Here is a 19,018-nt window from a genome sequence, read left to right on the forward strand (position 1 = left end):
CCCAGGGTGAATGAAAGAGGCTCGCAGAGAGAAATGTCTGTTGTTTGGCTTCAGTCCCTGGTATTTAAATTGCATTCCCTAATCAAATGAAAAGGCTGTCCTCTCTATCAGGTTACAGAATCCATGGCAACATTTGGCCTTTTATATACATAATGTTAGCCTTTTTGTTTGCATCTAAGTAGAGACACCTGGAGCAATGTTAACATTAACCGATTTAGCATTAATAGCTTCATTATATAAGAATTTCTGATCAGATAGCTGTTACTTTTGTTATATTGCCTCAGCTTGTATTGTTTTCATTTTTTATCTCCCTGCTTGGCAACCGGGCAATGATTTGCAAATTTTTTTTGTCTTGATTAATTAAGCAATATAATTATCAGGAACCGTGATGCAGTCTTTGCTCCACAAAGCTTCAGAGGGAAGACAATAGTAAGTCTGTTAGTGTGAATGCATTCCACGCGTCACAGATGCATGAGGATATTCTGAACAATGAGACGAAAAGCTGCCTGCAAAAGAGGACAAAGAATGCCAGGCAGACTCTACACACTGCACATACCGCCAGGGACATACTGCGGGTTCCCTGGGACACAGATGCCTCGTTAGATTGCAGCTAGTCATCAGAGATTAATTCTCAGCCATTTGGTACAATAATTTACCCATTCCCCACTCTTTTAACTAGTGCTGCTTGCTATAGAGGGGAAGTCTTTGTGCTCAAAAGGTTTATTTAACCTTGCCTACTTCTACTGCCTGCAACAGGAAAATGTTGTGTGGGTTTTTTTGCCGGGGAATTGTAATGAAGCAGGTGCTGGCAGCCGGATGAATATTAATTTCTGTTGCAGGGGTTACTTGCGTTGACATTCGCAGTACTCGAGGAAGGGGGTATTTCCCTTCACTCTCCATTGATTGATTGATTGATTGACTCCTGCCAAAGCACGGGGTAATTTTTCGTAGCCATGGGGCAGCCGCTGTCCTGCGGCGGGCGTTTGGTGCCAGCTGACAGAGCAGCGCCGAGCGGGGAGCGTGTCCCCCCGCGTCCAGCCCGCCCGCGCCGGAGCCCCTGTACAGATGGAAGCTGACGATATGCGAGGCCCATTGACTTTAATGACCCTCGGCGTGGCCGGTGGATCTGCTCAGGAATTAATAATTCCCAGCTTTGTGTCCACGCGGGCGTCTGCTCCGGCTGTGAGCCCCTCGCGTCGCCGCGGGGCTGCCGGGGGGGCGGCCGGGCTTCGCGGGGCTCGACAGGGTCAGCCCCGCGCAGCAGAGAGCTGTGAGCCAGCCTGGGGAAACGCTGCTCTTGGTTCTGCTCTCGGGGCGGCTCACGCTTGCTTTTCTTTGGTAAAGTCAGTTGCTCTCATACAAAGCCACTTCATCCCCCGCATTGTTTTCTTTCTCCATCTGCCAGTGTGTGCCAACTCGGGGTCCTGAAAAATGTGGACTTCTTGACAGAGCATGTGCCTGGGACACAGTTCTTGAAATCATCTGATTGATTGTTTGAAAAGCGTGTTTCCCGCTGCGATGAATGTCGCACCGAGGAGCGCCCGCTGCACTCGGGCCTCGACACTTAGCTCGCAGCTTTTAGGGTTCAGCTGGAGTTAGCATGCTTTTCTGTGTGAAATGAACCTGAGTGCACGGGGAAGTGTGGCTTGCCCAGTCTGACTGTCAAACCTGCAGAGCAAGCCGTTCCCTGAGCTTTGTGTTTCAGAGCGTCAGGCAGATGGGAGATGGTCTTGATGAATTTGCTGGAGGGTGCCCTCTGGAAGACCTTGTGTTTTAAATGTGAGCGTATGTATATGCATGTGTGCATTTACACACCTGCATCTGTTAAATATACACACCTCCTCTGTCTTTTAAGCATATAAATTCTGTAATGCTGCGTGAAGAAAATCTACCCCGCTGCCCAGACTCCAGGTGGCTTTGAAACAGTGCAGCCAAGTCCTGTAAGCAACAATTGCCTGTCAAAAAGCCTGACAATGAATTTCCCTGTACAGTAGCATATGTGAGGGCTAATCTGACTTTAAAGAGCTGCTGTTTGTATAATCTGGGGTGTACTTAACCCCTCTGTGTTTGTACTTTAACTGGGTTTTTTGCAGTACTCGTATATGTTAAAAATCTTGCTTAGAAATGTTGTTACTGAAAGAGGGAGAACTTGACGCTGTAAAACATCATCACTTTGATGGTATAGATTTCCTTCCTGGCACCTTTCTTCCCGGCTGCCTAGATAGTAATGCTAACACTTAAAAACACCCCCATTTTACGCTAACCTGCTTTTTTGGGGGGAGTGATTATTTTAAGTAAAGGAATGACAAAATAACTGTGTGAAAAGACAGCTGTCATTTGCAGATGTTATATTAAAACCAAATTTCTTCTGTAATTCATTGCCACTTCTAATTAGAGGAATTCCCTAGATGCAGGGGATTTATATTATTCCCTTTGTCCATTTATTGAATGACTGTCACAGTCACCCACAAGCAGTTGCAGAAGAATAATGGAGGGTATTTATTTATGTGATAAGCCTCTGTGCAGATGGAAAAAAAAATCCATAGCTTAAATATTGATAATTGCTGCTAGCTTCTGTTGAGGGTTTTGCCTGGGTTGGGGGTTTCTCTTGTTGTTTGGGGATTTTTTCCCTTCACTTTGAATTTGTGGAAGGGACTACTTTACAGTACTGAAATGTGTTACGTACTTACATGTCAGCATTTTCTGGGTTTAGCATGGCAAAGCCCGTTGTGTGTGTGCAATTCCAGACACTTTTCGCTTTCATGAGGTGCCTCTTTTACCGAGTGCAGCCTTTATCTGAGGAGCCATATGTCACCCAGTGACACGACAGGGTGATTTCTCTGGAGGTGGCCCTGAAGGGACAGCGTGCTGACACCTGGCCGTGCCGTGCTGGATGGAGCTGTTTGTGCCTGCCCCGCCGTGTCCGTGGGGCACTGCCTCTGAGAGGTGGCGGTTTTCTGCCATCTCCCTCCCACAGTTCCTCCTTCTCTTGGGTTTTATTGTTTTTTTCCTTCAGTGAAGCCCACGGAAGGTGTTCACAGAGAATTATCTGAGACAAATATTTCTTTGCAAAAACTCCTCTCAGCATCAGATTCAGACGGTGAATTGGGGTCTCCTGTTCTCACTCTGGAAGCTCCAGTGTGGCAAACAGCGTGCTCCTACCCTTCTGTGGCAAGATAACGTACTGGTCTTTTGTAGCAGCTTACCCTGATGTGGGTTATTCCACATGCCAGTGACAGGGTGCAAGGTACAGTGTGCTCTCCTGCCAGCGGCCCCACAGCTACAGCCCATGGGGGTGGTTCGTTTTGGTGCTCTGCTCCTGTACTTGGAGGAGCCTCTTTGTGCCTGTGGTCTAGAGAGGAGACCCAGAGCGAGCTAACACTTGTAATGTAACCAGGGAGCGTTGCTGACTGGAGCAGGGCAGCATGGAACCTGCCTCCTCTTGCCTCTCTGGCACCTGTCTCAGGCAGCAGATGCCTTGCTGTGGAGATCCCCCGGGGTCAGACATGCTGTTTGTGTTTGTGCTCTTGGAAGTGGCTGCCGTGCTCTGCGCTAACCCTTCGGCCTCCCTTGGCTCGGCTTCACGTCCGTTGTTTTTGTTTTGGGGTCCACAGGTGCCATTTTTTGGTCCTCTCTTTGATGGAGCGATTGTGACTGCAAAGCTGCTGCCAAGCCTCATATGTGCCACGTGCATCAACGCCAGCAGAGCTGTCAAGTCACTCATCCCTCTTTACCAGAGCTTGTATCCTTTCTCCCCCTTGGGGCAAGGCTCCTCTGGGTAGAGTTCTGACTTCTGAACGCTCTTCTGCAGAAAGGTAAGCTTTAATGAGAATCTTTCCTGTTTGATTGTATTGGAAATGGTCAAAGCTTTCTTCACATCAAGCTCAGACCCAGTTGCCATCCAGTGTTGTAAAAGTGATCGGAATGTCACGAGAGTGTTCTCACCAGCAGCCTCAGACAGTCTGACTGGTGCTGGACTGGCACTTAACACTGGTGCTTTGAACTGTGAGGAATGATAATGCTTGGGTATTTTTTTCCATGCTAACAGAAGTTATCTACAGCGTGTATTAGGCTGATACACTGAACTCAGATGTAGTCTTACCCTAGTCAAAGAAGTACCTGAACTCATTACATCCATAAAACTGATGGGATTTGGCCTCAGATATGGGTGTTTCCGATCCTGTTCCAGTTTTGTTCCAGCTCTGTCTGTATTTGAGCGATTTCAGAACATACTAACAGTTGATGGAAAATAGCTAGGTGGTGTGCCTCTGTTCCAGGAGTTGCAGCACAGGCTTTTACTCTTGCGCTGGTGTACAGACTGGCAGTGTTGTTACTGGCTTACACTTGGGGCATTATGAGCAAACCCTGCAATAAATATGCTACATTTTATAGCTTGTTTTGTTAATCCCTTGTCTCAGGGACCAACACGCGCTGCACTTTGTTTTCTTTGGGGAGCTTTTGATGTGTTTTTCTAACCGTATGACTTGGAGAAGGAGTTTGTAAGTGAAATGTTTTGGTCTTTGAAAGAACATGGATGAGTTAGAGATGCGCATTTCTAAACCACAAAGTATCCTCAAAACACGTTTTTTCAAAACAAAACAGAGGTTAAATGTTCTCCAGCACACTGAGGTGATCAGGAATTAAAGGTAGCACTGTGGTTAAATGAAGTTGTAGTTTATTAACTTCATTGTTTACGCATTTTAAAATCCAGTTGTTGATTGTTGCCTAAGCAGCTGAATGCGATACATCAGCTGCAAAACTGTGGCAGAGTCCCTAGCAGATGATTCCAACTTGCTGACTTCTCCTCTCTTGGTTCGTAAGAGAAATCTAACTGATGGCTGAAGTTCTTCTACACAGAATGTAGCTTAATCCATCTGCTTCTGTAGTCAGTGTGTAACAGGGAAATGGCAGCGTAGTGAAACAAGTGCAGCGGTTAGAGAGACAGAGATCCTGGTCCCTCTCACTGCTATCCCAGCACCTCACTCCCGGGGGAGTCCTCTGACTCCCCATCCTGCTCTTTTCATCTCATCTCTGGGCTTTCAGCATCCTGTGAGCGACAGGCGCTCAGCAGCCTGCTGTGCTCCTGCCTCCCAACAGGGACTCTCCTTGTCCCCAGGGGAGCGCGAGCAGCACAAATATGATCACACATGCCACTTCTCAGCATATGTTTGAGGTCTAGCTGAAATAGCATCTGGCCCCAGAGTCTTTTTTCCCCCTTTTTGTGCCTGCTTTTGCACCAACGATATCTGCAGTGAATCAATTGCCACTTGTCAGTTTGAAAGATGAAAGTGGATTGAGAAGCTTCTGAAACCAGATAAAGATCATGTGGTGGGAAGATCCCATCAGGAGGACACAAGGGGGTGACTGGGGTTTGCTTTGCTGGGTGCTGCGAGGGCAACAGCGGGCATGCGACCCAGCAATCTGAACAGTAAACGGAGTTAATAATTTTGTCAGACTGGAAATGCAAATAACTCAAAGGTGCAATAACTCAAAATCCATAGATGGGAGAAATAAAAAGCAGTAATGCTGGAAAAGTATCGGCTGATGGTCAGCAGCACGTTAGGCATAGCCTTGTCGTTTGGGTGAGTCGTGTCGTGTGAGGCAGCGCTGAGGGGTGGTCCGGCACTTGTCCCGCGGGTTGTGTTCAAAGTCAGCATCCATCGAAAAGGGTTTACTAGCTACAAATTTTCCCGGTCCAAGTGTGGTTAGAAATTGGGTGAACACTTCATCTGGTGCAAATTTGTGCAAGGGCAGGATGGCGCTGGGTCCGTGGTGCTGATGTTGGAGCCGCAGCGGGGTGTGAAATGCCTGCTGGGACCCTGCTGCCACCCGAGCAGAGCCCTTGTCCCCGGGGCTCCTGCCTGGCGAGGGGCTGGGGGAAGGGAAGGGGCTGGGGGTGGCGGTGCCCGCGGGAAGCGCTGCTGGCACGGGGTCGCGTGCCGGGGCGCTGGGGCAGAATCTTGCCAGCAGTGACAGCTGAAGTCACTTGTTGGAAAGTCTGTAAACTCAGGTTACAGCTGCACTTGTCAGGGTCTTTAAGGGAAGTGTAATCAGCCACTGAGATTAATTTGCATCTCAATTAGGAAAGAGTCAGGAGGAAGCATAGGGTCTGTTGCTGGAAGGTTGTGGAAGAAATCTCATCAGGCACAAAAGGCTCCCAAGTCTCAGTGCTCCAGCGAGTGGAGGACAATATCCGAGTCCAGTTTCCATGGGGACCAGGACCTCAGAGCCGCGGGAGAATCTCACTGTGCGCTGTAATCGCTTGGTCATGATGACACAAATTCCACTGTCGTACCCAAATACATTTTTTCTGTTGGAAAGCTCTGTGAAAATGAGGAAGGTAACTATGGCAGACCACAGCGGGCTCTGCGGGTCGGGTGTCTCACAGATCTGCTTTTTATGTCTATGTAACTGTTTCTGTTTTAAGGAATTCATTAGGGCAAGAGAAATATTCATTAACAAATAATTAACTATATTTAAACTTTAGTGTGAAGCCCTTCTGGCTACAAGTTCTTTGTATGCATCAGATGGCATGTGATGACGTTGCACAGGAGCAAAAGCAGGGTAGTCAGTGCATAGCTCGGTTGTCCTTTGAATGGCAAGAGCCCGGTTGTGTCTGTAGCTGCTGTGATGTTTACATGGTCATGGGTGATTATACATTAGTATATGCTCAAAATAGCCATTTTTTTTGCAGGAGTGCATTCATTCTTGGTGCAGCGAAGCATTGAGGCTGAGCGGCTGCAGACCGTGCTAATTGGTGCTCTCATCATCCTCAAGTCACTGTTGAGTGCGGGGTAATGCGTTTCAGCAGCCTCATCAGGCTGCTTTCTCTGGCAGTGGCTTTTGTTTTAAATGTGCCTGTGTGTTTTACAGAAATCATAAACAATAAGGTGGCTTTGATTACATGTGAACAGGGAAGAGTAATGCTTAAACTTACTGAAATTGTGTTGTACAGAACTGTATAGATCCGTGCAAGTTTTGTTTGAGCATTACAGGCACCTGTATGTGCTGAGGAAGGAAGGAACAGCTTCTCACAGGTGAATCATAATTGTGTATCGAAACTCAAGTTCCTCTTAATGAAGCCTGGTTAAAGCAGAGGTTGCTAATTGTCAGTGTTTGAGAGGAAAGTGAGTCTATAAGCAGGATACCTGAGGAGATGAGGCCGGGGATGAGAAATGGTCACTCATAGTTTGGGCTTTGGTGTGGTTCCTTGGTCATTGGCTGGGCAGGACCACCCTAAGCAAGAGTCTGTTCTGGTTCCAGCAATGTTGAACACTGCAACAAATGGTAGGACTGATGATGTAAAACTGCATCTTTGGGCTCTCTGCCAGCTTATATTGAGTTGTGTACTGGAGAGGATTTTCATGCACTCATACATGGGAGTCCCAGTGGCCCTGAACTGCAGTAGCACACGTCTGTGGGAGCTGGTCTAGCTGGAAAGTTAAATGCTGGGGGAGTTTGTATTTTAAGTCCTTATTATGGGTCTGATTTACAGCTGCTCTTTAAAATGACGGTTTTTAAGCTCAAGTGCTCGGAAACCTCCGAGTGTGAACCTGTAACTAAGTCTGCAGGTGTCAGGCATGTTGGTTGGTCCATGATTTAAGGTTGGTGTCCGAAAAGACTTTGGGATTTGGAGATTGTAATGTGTGAGCAAAAAGGTCCCCTTAGAATGCACAGGGAAATGCAGTTTTGACCACTCAATCCAGATTATGTTTCAAAATGAAGTCCCTTGAATTCAGTTGTTGTTTACAAATTTGTTGTACAATAAAATCATCTTTCTTAGCAGTCTCACTTTTAGGATAAACTGATTTGGTCTTGGGGAAAGAAAAGGGGTTTGTTCTTCTGCCTGCTGATTCCTGTGTGTTTTCAGTACTCCTTTATAGCATCTCAGGTAGTGTACTGCGCTGCCTTACTCTATAGAGGAAAGAGAAGTAGCTGCTGGGGTGGGCGTGCAGGCTCCTGTCTGTCAGCCACTGCAACTGTCCATTTCAGATAGTTGTGCAAGTGTTCTTGGAAATGTAATCCTAGCAAATCTCTGATGTGAGCTGTGCTGCTTCTGCCTTTTTCGTCAATACAAATAGAATTATACAAGGGCTGACCTAAATATTCTTAGGCTGACAAGAGGAACCAAGAATCTCCGCAGTGGCAGGCTGTGGGATTTCTTTCCGAAGCGGTCAGCGTTCTCTGTTGTTCCTTCACAGGGAAAACCTGAAGGGAAAACAGTTTGAAGTTCTTGTGGTTTATTGTGGATGTCGATGGTACTGTGCTGCAATGTAAAGGTGTCCGTGTGCTAAGGAGAAAACAAAAAGCACAATGAGGGCACGTGCACTTTACATAATATCTGAGCACTGGATGTCACCATTTCCCTGCTTACCATTTGCAGTCCCGTTAGTGGACCAGAAGAAAACACGGCCTTTACTTTGGAGCAGTAACCTCATACGTGAATAACGTTTTATCTCCTGTAGTTCATGTGGCACGCCGCTTTGGCCAGACCAAACCAGTAGGTCAGTGGGATAAAATGGAAAGACCATCTAAATACATAACAAATACCATAACATTCATGGTAATGCGTCCACCTGCTATGTATCACGATGTCATGTCTGGAATCGAGACGATTAAGCAGTGAACATCATCTTGGAGTTCTGAATTAATTCCTTTTGTTGGTTTAAGACAATTTCTGATTGACTTAACGTAGAGTGACTGATCTGCTTACCTGCTTTATCAGAGACTGAAAAAGAAAGGGATTTGCTGTGATGGACTTAATTGTGTGAACGGCTGTGGTACGTCCTGTAGGTGCATGTAATGTCAGACGCCTGAGAACACGTTTTGCTTACCTCTCAAAATGTGCGTTCTTGATCTCACGTTGGTAACTCTGCTTTGGTTGTAAAGGGAGGTTAGAGCATACTGCAAAAATAAACCAGCCCATTCCTCTTTTTAGAGAAGGGCTCACAATTTGTTGCCTTTATTTCAGCCGAAGCACTTACGCCCTTGAGCTGTATAAATGCTGTTAGAGATCGCTATGAAATTCTAAAGCATGTGTCACGGGAGCTGTGACAATTTATGTGACAGGGCATCTGACAGCTTTCTGCCAAAGGGATGGGTTGTGGCTCGCAGGAGTGTCCGTTGCGGCCGCTTTGTCTGCGCAGCGTGGCAGGTTTCGCCCGGCGGTGCCCGTGAGCAGCCTCGCGCCAGGGTTTGGGTTCCAGGCAGGGCGTCTGGTCCCGTGGCAGCAGCCTCGCAGGGATGCTGATGAGCAGCCTCGCGCCAGGGTTTGGGTTCCAGGCAGGGCGTCTGGTCCCGTGGCAGCAGCCTCGCAGGGATGCTGATGAAGGCGGCGGTGTGCAGCGGCACTGACCTTCATTCTGCAGCACAGCTCCCCGCTGGAGCGGATCGATGGCCGGGCTGTCTGTCTCTGCCGCTGCCTTCCCTCCTCACAGCCAGAACCTTCTCCAGGCAGCGATCGATGCCTCTAATCTGCTCCAGCCTGTAATAAGTCATGCGAGGCAAAGCTTTTAGGTGGCATTACATGGGATTGCGGAGGCGGCTCTTCAGCTCTTATTCATAGCGCTCTTCATAGACTTGCGGAGAAATCTACTGCGGCCCGCTTGTGAATATAGGAAGAGTAAATAAGGCTCCTGAGCTGCAGCTCCCCGTGCTGCTGAATGGTGTGCGGCCACAATGGGGTTACGTCTCTGTGGGCTTGTGCCTGCACCTGGACACGCCTGTCTCTGCTCACAGCCCGTCCTCAGGCACACTCCTGGGCCTGCTTTGCTGTGAGCTGCTGGGGGCCGTTTCACGGGAGGCAGCAGGGAAGTTTGCATGTTACCAGTGCAGTTTATTCTTCTGCTATAACACGGGGTGTCATTATTCTTCCCCACGGCTGGAAGCTGTAAAGATCAGTGAGGGTTGTTGAGAAAGTCCCAAGCTAATTCTGTGGCAGAGTTTTAAACGGCACTAGCTGCCTTCCCTCCTGGTGACGATCCCTGTGCAGCAACTGGATTCTTCAGTAAGAGTAAATAAGCCCCAACAGTTTTAAGGACTTTTATTGGCTAAGTGATTTAATGGGTAGTTCAAAAGATGAAGCTGTGGTTACGTGACATCATGAATGTAATGTCTGGGTTTTTTTTAAATGAGAAGGGAATCCACTGTATTGTGGATGTCAGAAATAGGAAAAAAAACCCTCCAAAACAACCTTGGATTTGTTAAGCGGTGTATGTGAGCACTGATTGAAAACAAACTGCCTATAAAGTACCATGACCATGGTATTGTTATTTCAGAGCCATAGCTCTTCATCCCCTACCAAAGGCTGGGAAGTCAGGATCTTGCCAGTAATACATAAAGCAGATCAGGATTGGGAGCTGGGAATTTGAACCCTAACGCTCCTCTGCCATGAGGAAGCTGAGGTGTCTCAGTCAGTCAGTGCGGAGCACCATGAGCAAGGGCTGGCGAGGGGAGTGTGTGGCTGCTGGGGTTTGCTCGCAGACAGTCACGGGGGCCAGCTGGGTGCTGACAGCAGCCTGACGTTGGCTGTGTTTCAAGATTAACTGGCCCCTCACCTCTCTGTCACCTGCAGTCCAGCAGCTTTGGTGGCATTGCTCGTGAAATTGCCACAGTGTGGTCAAGCTGACAGCGATCAGAGCACTCCTGTGGTTGTTCTCCCTGGAAACAAAATGAGTTCATTAGAAGTGTGGTTTTGCTAGCGCAGTCGTGCCCTGCGCAGAGGGCTGCCAGGAGGTCGGGGGGAAGCCTGCCTTCAGTTTAACTTGCAGCAACACACCTCAAGTAGGTCTGGTACAGGCTTCTTATTTGTTAATATCCAGTAAACGTACCTCTTCTAGCAAGGTGTGAACTTGAGCTCCCACTCTCTTAAGATATACCGAGGTCCAAACACCCATCACTCGGTATTTTGTGTGTTCTGTCCTGTTAGGCAAAGAACCTCTCACGCGTGTTTAACGAGAGGCTCTCTAAAGGCTGTCAGAAGCAGAGTTGCTGTCAGGTTACTGCTGAGCACCTCGACCTAACGGGGTTTTTTGGTGTGGGCTTTCTTTCACTATTACATGAGTTGTGTCCTTTGTATTTTCCACGTAAGTTTTGGTGATTTTGCCGTTTGCCCCTGTACACTTTAAAGAGATTTATGTAGCTAAAACCTCTGTTGCGTCTTTTGGAAACTCGCTTCTGAGCACTCGCTGGCACTTGCATTTCATGTGGTCACTTTTATGGGCTTTTGTTACAAATGGGGTGGGGGAAGAAAGCAGAGTTGAATCTGGATGGACTTCTATTCAGGCCGTGCAATCCTCACACGGACAGACCGCGGCGTTGGCTTCGGCGGGGGTTTGGCCTGACTGAGGGTTGTGGCGCTGGCCCGCTCGCCAGGATAAAGACTGTGAGCAGAGTGAGGTGCCCGGCCCCGAGGCCTCGCTGCAGCCCCGGGGAGGCCGGCAGGCACAGGGCAGCGGCTGGGATGTGCCAAGTGCGGTCTGCGGCAGGGCCTGTCCGCCGTGCGCGGGGCGGGCTTTGTGCGCCCGCCGCCTCATTAGCATGCTGGCCGGCCGCTGCGGCGCTGGCTCTGCTGGCTCTGCTGGCTCCGCTAGCTTACCAGCTGTTCCTGCTGCTCCCGACAATGTCCAGCGTGTTCGGATCACCGGGTTCCTGCGCTCGCCGCCGCCGCAGACAGCCTTTCCGCTGGGGATGCCCACGTGGCCGCCCGGCAGCAGCGGCACCGCATAAAGTAGCAGGCCCTCGCATGGCATATGGTGTCTGGATTCATACAAGATGCAAAACTATTCTGCCGCTAATGCACAATGACTCATAGCATTGCTAATTTTTCTAACAAAAGCCCACTTCCACACCCACACTTTTAACCCCTCAGGCTAAAAAGCCTCCTCTTTCAGTTTCAAAGCCTTGGAAATGTGAGGAGGTGGCTTCGGGATCAATACATGAAGCCCTGTGTTTATTTAGAGCATATGCAAGTTCTAACGCATGTTGCGTTTGGGTAAAACGCAGTTTTCCAGCGGCGGCTCGAACTCGGGGTCATTCATCTTGTTCCACGGGAGAGTCGTTGTCAAACGTTGGGAGTTTTAAATTGTTTGGTAGTTACATACCACAGAAATAGTGAGAAATCAGCGTAGGTAATAAAAAGTTACTTGAGAGAGAATCAGAGCAATGCAGCGAGATCATCCCCAGCGATCGCATGTTACTGCGTGAGTCACCAAGCCGCTTATTGTCAGAAGCTGGTAGGAGCTGCCTCCCTTTCCTAGATCCCAGCTCTTCTTGGGGAAAAATAACACATTTTCCAACTAGAGGGAGCTGCTGGAGTCGCTGATGCCGATTCTTAACCTTCCAATTCCTTTGTGTACAGCGTGCGGCGATCGTTTCCACGTTGTAATAAAATCAGGTTAAATTACCCTGAGTAATTCAGATTAAAAGGGTGCGTCTCCGTTTCTACAGTGCAATCATCAAATTAGACTGGAAAACTCAAAGGAAAGCTGAAGCACATCCTGGTTGCGTGGCACACGGGTACTCTGCATGAATGTGGAATTACATGGGCCATGAAAAGCCTGGTTAGAGAGAGAAAAGCTGAGGGTTGCTTACCGTTGTTACCAGACAAAAAGCACGAGGGAAGTGCAAGCAGTGGGGACGGGAGCGGGCGGCGGGGCAGGAAGCTCCCGCTCCCTCCGGCTCAACAAAGGAACAAAGGGACCTGTGGTGAGGGATGAAGGTGGCTGAGCTCGGCGGGTCGGGCTCCCCGGCAGCAACTTGTTACAGGGCACCCTGGGAGGGTACTTTGGCAAGGTCCTTCTCCTGCCAGAAAGGATTTCAAGGACAAGTCTTGGCTTCGGGAAGTCTTCACTAGGGCACAGCTGTGAGAGCTTCTGTGGGGCCAGTGACTGCAGGCAGGCCTGCTGTGGGGCTCCCAACAGGTCTGTGGCCATCAGCCGCGGCCACAGCCTGGGCACTGCGCTGGGGAGTGATGGTTTCCAGCCAGCCAGGCAGGTCAGCGTCCAAGGTGGCACAGAGAGGCAGAGGAGCAGCTGATGTGCCCCTGCCACCCCAGCACCCACACCAGCAGACCTCTGTAATCGCCAGCAAAGGGTTACATCATTTCTCAAACTGTCCTTCTCTTTTGAAGGAAACTTGTGCTTCCAGTTCACGTTTTTCATGAACCATCCATGCTGGAGCACTCCATCCCAAACTCAAGAAATCGTTTTCTAAACAGGAAAAATGGTTTTAGGTTTGGCTTTCAATTTTTCTGATTGCTTTGTTTCTCCCCCTGGTGAAAATGAGCTGCTGAATTCAGTGTTGACTGTGGTTTGAGGAGGTGAGACCAGATCATCTCCTGATACCCCTCCAACCCAACTGAGTCTATGCACCGGGTACTAAGAGAATGAGGTGCATCGTTTTGGTGCCTGTTACACAGAAGTAACTGTAATGGGCAGCACCATAATCCTCTATCGTTCTTTAAAGAGGAAAGGCTTTCCCTCTGCACGCTCCTGAAAAACTTCTAAAGCCATCCTGTTACTGGGGCCTCTTTTGTGAGGTTGGGGACGTAAACGTGGAGACAGCAAGAGAGAGGAACAGCAGAAAGCTGCTTTTTCATGGTGGGTTTATTGACTGGAGTGTTTCACTCGTATCTTTTCTTTCCTCAGTATCATACTTTCATGTGTATTTCACAGTAAAATTAACTGTCAGGGCTCTAGTGTATAAACAGGAGCAGATGGCTTTTAATGATTTCTTAAATCTAATGCTAAGTAACTATCTAGGACATGTACAACGCTGCAAAAAACCCCAAACAAAAAGTAAAACCTCATTTCATGTGCTGCTCTGTAATACTTCCCCTGTGTCGGCCTCTGCCAGGCTTTTTGAGAACCTGTGAGCTCTACTGGTCAGATTTATTGTGCCTGTTGAGGATTGTCCCTCTCGTTCATGTTCACCTGTTGTCACCGTGTGGATGGTCTTATAAAAACCTCACTAGTCTACAGTTGGCTGGCCTCCCTAAATGAAACAGGCATTCTCCTGCCCACAGTTCAGATGGGCAAGGGAGTGTTCTTCTAATAGCAACGATTTCACTTGGAAATCTTGGCTCATTTGTTTGTAACAAACAAACTTGGGGCTCAGTTTTTCGTTACTGCCAAGTCTTGATCCTGAAAATGCAGCATCACGCCGCTGCAGCCACTAACCTTTAGAAAATAACCTTAAGCCAGAGTGCGTTTTGCTTTTCTCTTGTTCCCAAACTTGTGCCATACCTGTGGCTCTAATTAACTGCCTGGTATTGAAAGTTGATTTGTGAAGTTTATAAGGGCTGCACCTGCCAGACTAAAGGTGCTGTGGCAATAGAAGTGTAGCAGTGCAGAGAAGGTGATGAAAGTAGGGAGCTGTTACTTTGGGGAACGAGCACTGAGGCTGGAGTTCAGACACCTGACACATCATAAGTGAACTTCTGCCCTTACTACTAATTTCTGCCGCGGTCTTGCCACCTTCCTGTCCTTGCTGCCAACATGTGCTACAGCTGGGAAAGTCGAGGCTCTGAAAACACTGTTTCGCACTAGAGGCTCTGGCAGTAAGAGGTGGAAGTGGCTGGGGTTACTGTTCTGTGCTTGGTGTTAGCTCCAGGTTTGGAGTTGCAGGAATACCATTTACACCCACACGTGCCAGTCTGAACAACCTCAACTTCAGTTTCCCACATAACTGCATTTTCTGATGGCACTGCTTTTAAGCAGCCCCTGTACCTGATGTCTGACATCTCCATTTCACTGGCAAGATAAAAGAAACACGGGTGTCTGTTTCCAACAACGTTTAACGTGCGACAACGGGCTCCCGATTTCCTCATTTCCATCACTGGTTCTTTTGCAGCCCATATCCTTGTTTGCTTTGCTGCTAACCCTTGAGGTCCTGCAGTGCCCTGCGGTTAGTCAGTGCTCCAGAATGTTGGAGAGGGACGGCACAGCCCTTGCAGTTCAATCACGGAGCGTTTTTGTGGGGCTGGCCATAGAGAGGAGGTGCTGCCATCCAGAAGAACTGTTTGGATTCAGAGGTGCTTGTTTGGTGGTGGGTTTTGTGCTCCGTTATGACTTGTTGCCATGATAATTCAGCTCATCTTACAGGTTTCTCTAATTGTGATTGATGTGTAATCATTCATTTTATTGAACCTCATTAAGGTCTGTGAACCTCTGTACCAACTTAGAGTAATTAGAGCCCAGATAGCCATTCCATCTGTTCACAAGCACTGTTTAATTAATGAACTTTTAACGTGTTCTTTGCCTTGTAAAAGCCCTCAGTATTCTCAAGTCGTTGAATGGGATCTGCATGCCAGCGTTTCCCTGCGTTTCTAAATACCACAGACACGTGCATTTCGGAATCCCGAGAGCCAACACAGAGCGCTGGCACCTCGGGCAGCAAAGGGGAGGGGTTTGACTTCTAGTTTCAATTTTTCACGTCAGCTACAACATCTGCAGACCTGGTGTGTACAAAGAAGAGACTCACGTGGGCTTTAGTGTTCTCTGTAATGCCCAAAGCAACAGTTTTTAACCATCCCTTGATGAAGAAGAGAGACAGACGGGTAAACCAAATGTTGTGGGTTTCATTTTGTCACTTCCTGGAATAGCATCAGAAATCCGACATGTGCAGACACTCGTTTTGCCTGCCCTTGTATTTCACCTTTCTGTTACGTTTAGAGCACCTGTGTTATGTTTTTGTCAGTACACTGGGGGTTCTGAGGATGGACACGGCTCTGCCAGCGCTGCTGGAGTTACCAGGGAGGCTGTTGTAATGGTGGTCTGGGATTGTGATTGTGAGAGAGCAGTAGGACAGTTCCTAAGTGCTTTGAGTGCTTTGCTGCTTCACCTCTGTGCCTTTTGACTGTGCAGTAACACTCTGAGTCAGCAGTTTGTGCAGAATGAATGAACAGTCCCATTTTTTAAACAGGGAAGTAAGTTTCTGTTCCCTGGTCCAACAGCAGCTGCAATACTCAGGATTTATCAGAAAAGCAGACTTAGAAGACTTCTGTGTGTCAGGAATGTCTAGTCCAGTAGTTGTGACTGTGAATGTCAAACGACTGCCTTGCCCCACTTTGGAGCCAGAGAGATGAACAAAGGATAGAAAGGACGCCCTGTCCTCAGGCGTCCTCGCATTCGCGATCCGTTGCTGGCTTTTAGCGATGGCACAGTATTGTGGCACCGTAGCTGTGCTTTACTTCGTCTGGAGTGATCTGTGTTTACCTTAAATATTCAGGACAGGAATTAAGTCATACTACTCCACTCCTTCAAAGTCCTTTTCAGCATCCAAAGGCAGACCATCTGTCTGGCCTGGGCATTCTTTCCTCCCCCAGGATGCGTTTGGGCTGCTGCTTTCAGCAAGGCTGTATCCCAGAGAGGCAAAATATGACGCGAAACAAAAGTCTTGGGTCTGGGGCTGAACCACCATGTTCAGAGGAGGGAACATTATTCCCCACGTGCTAAATTTCACACATGGCTTGCAAAGTAAGTGTGAAGAGCTCTTGGGGTTTGCTGCACCTCTTTGCTGTTCTGCAGCATCCCCAGTGTCTCAGGTAAGGCACAGGCAGACTTTTCTACATCACCACAGTCCTTGGCCATGTTAATCTTTTGTTGTGGGTTTCCTGTACACCAGTGTCCTCTTGGACCAGTTCTACCATGAGCATTTAGTGTTTCACGGCCCTAAAAGAGGCATTTCTGAAACAGTTATTTTAAACTCCTTTTGCAGTGTTTCTGTGTGCTGGCTCATCCTCTCACCCCACGCTTTCACAGCCCAATTGGGCCAAGTCAGGTGTGAGCTGCTGCTCCTTTTCGCAACTGAAGCAGTTTAACTTTCAGGTCGCTGACATATCTGCAGGGAGAACATGTGGTTTTGCTCAAGCTTTTAGGGGAGTGCAGGTGTTCTGTTTGGGAATGTACCCGTTTGTGTGAAGTATCAGGCGCGTGAGACTCGGTGTTGGCACCTTCCCCTTCCCCACTGGTGATCTTACTGCGGTCTTACTCAAGTTCTTCTGAGATGTCATTCTGCTGGCTGTGATTCAATTATAACCAAACGAATTAGGCTGCTTTTAGGAACAAATTAATTCAGCATGTGCATTTAATAAAGCTTGTTTATAAAATCATGCCATTCCTTTGCAAGCTGGTAGTTAGGAGGAGGTACTTCTGTTTCCAGGAAGAAAGCTCTGGGATGTCGTTTCTGTGCAATTCCTTTCCTGCTCCTCACAAGCGTTTGAGGTCAATGTTTTCACATGTTGTCGGCAGAAAAGGACATACAGACAGTCTTGGTGAAATTTTAGCAGCAAACAGAGCATCCTGTTGAAGGAAGGAGAAGCATCTTGCCCTTGCTCGTTATCCCTCTCGCTCCTCGGCAGGCAGGTGCAGGTCCATCTGGATGCGTGGCCCTGAGTAACTATCTTGCAGCAATCCTCCACAACTGCTGCACCATCTTACAGGGTGCATCTGGTGAAAAAACACACTTAAAGAGTTCTCATTACCTATACTCTCCTTTTAGCTGCTGCTTTAAAGGAACAGAGTGCAAGTAAGCTTTGCCTGGGTGTACGGGGTGAGGCTGCAGGTGGTGATGGCTGGGTGGAGAGGGTGTGGAGAGCCCTGTCGCCGGGTGGTCTCTCAGGCTTTGGTAGGATCCTGCTGTTGGAGTGTGCTCGTGTTTTCTGGAAGTGCCTGTCAGTGTACTTTGCTAAATAGAGAGCTGTCTGGCTCAGAGCAGCTCCTAAGTGTCTGCTTCTCCTGGCTGACTGACCCAAGCCCTCTGCAATGCAGGCAGATGTAAGCGCACACATCCCTGTGCTTGCTGCTGCAGAATGGGCATGATTAGTGTAATCTCTATGCTGTGTACATATCTTAGCAATATTTCCTTTTAAACCTGTAAGCACAGGTCTCATCCACCCCCTAATAAGCTAAATAAAAGTGCTAATGAAGTGAATTACACTTAAAGCTGTTCTACAGTCAGTAGCTGACTTGAAGCGATAGGCATTTAGATGAAGATGTCAGTCTTGTCTTTTGTTTGCCACTAGTTTCTTATTTTTTATTTATTTTAAGATTAAAATATTTACAGCGGTTATTCTGTACTTTGCCTGTAAAATGCATTTGAGGTTGTTTGGGTTTATTAAGAGAGATCAGAAGGACGTTCTCTCAGTTGTTAAATGTGACTGCGTGTTAATCCGCATTTTAGAAGTTCAAAGACTGGGCTAGCACGTCCTTCTCTGTCCCTTTTGCTGTGGTAAAGATGTCCTCCTATCAGGCATTCACATTTGTGTGGAAAACAGAATTCAGTTCAGTCCATGCATAGATTGTCAGAAAGATTAAAGTGTGCATCATGCATTTTTTCCTTCTTTCAGAGAGAGGCCTTTGATGTGCTAATGCTCACTTTCTCTCTTTTCATTCCGAAGTGCTGGTCATTGTTTAGAGCTGCAGAACAGTATCTGCTTGGTGTAGGCAGATTCTAATACCCTGGTAGCCCAACTTTGCTCAAGGTAGCGTAATATAAATATGCAGTAATATTAATGGCATTATACCCCAGGATCAGATAGCAGTGTGCCTGCACAGACAAATGCCAAGGCATTTATTGAAAACAGATGTTGCAAGAAAGCCAAATATTTCACTTCAAATAACCCACTTCTGTGTGTCAGTGTTACTGCTGTTATACCAGGTCACAGCATTCGGGTTGGAAACTGAAAGCAAGCTCGGCAGTAGGCACCGTGCTCCTGTTAAAATCACTCTCGAAGACAAGGCTGTAATGTATTTCCAAAGTTACTTAGCAAGTGAAATTATTTGGATGGCCTCATGTTGTGTTTCAGTGGATATTTTCCAGCCAAGGGATGAAATTTTGGAGGCTGCTCACAGGACACACTCACAGCTCACGTAGCAGGGGACTGGTGTAGGTCATGACACAGTCGTACTGACAAATTTGCATGGAGAAGGGCTGTTCATAGCTGCTCCTACTTTTGCAGAGATGTTGATTCTCCTTTTGTAACTGGCTCTGAGGAAATAGCCTACCAAATTCCTCATGG

The 19,018-nt window shown here is 47.9% G+C and overlaps 2 protein-coding genes across 7 annotated transcripts in view; both read left to right on the forward strand.

Moving 5' to 3' along the window:
* RALGAPA2 (Ral GTPase activating protein catalytic subunit alpha 2) overlaps positions 1–19,018 on the forward strand; it is a 121,218-nt gene that overhangs the window by 69,646 nt on the left and 32,554 nt on the right. For 4 of the 6 annotated variants that reach the window (XM_061989407.1, XM_061989410.1, XM_061989409.1 and 1 more), the window contains one exon: positions 3,615–3,742. In XM_061989407.1, coding sequence (XP_061845391.1) covers positions 3,615–3,742 — 128 coding nt within the window. Of the gene's footprint in view, positions 1–3,614; positions 3,816–19,018 lie in introns of all 6 variants that reach the window. The other 2 variants (XR_009818154.1, XM_061989411.1) reach the window with 1 other exon arrangement.
* Positions 14,284–19,018, forward strand: part of SLC24A3 (solute carrier family 24 member 3) — a 343,101-nt gene continuing 338,366 nt past the window's right edge. Inside the window, exon 1 of the mRNA XM_061989416.1 lies at positions 14,284–14,288. The gene's annotated coding sequence lies outside the window, so the exon portion shown is untranslated. The remainder of the gene's footprint in view (positions 14,289–19,018) is intronic.

This window comes from Colius striatus, chromosome 2 (genome assembly GCF_028858725.1).
Source record: "Colius striatus isolate bColStr4 chromosome 2, bColStr4.1.hap1, whole genome shotgun sequence".
Classification (NCBI taxonomy): domain Eukaryota; kingdom Metazoa; phylum Chordata; class Aves; order Coliiformes; family Coliidae; genus Colius; species Colius striatus.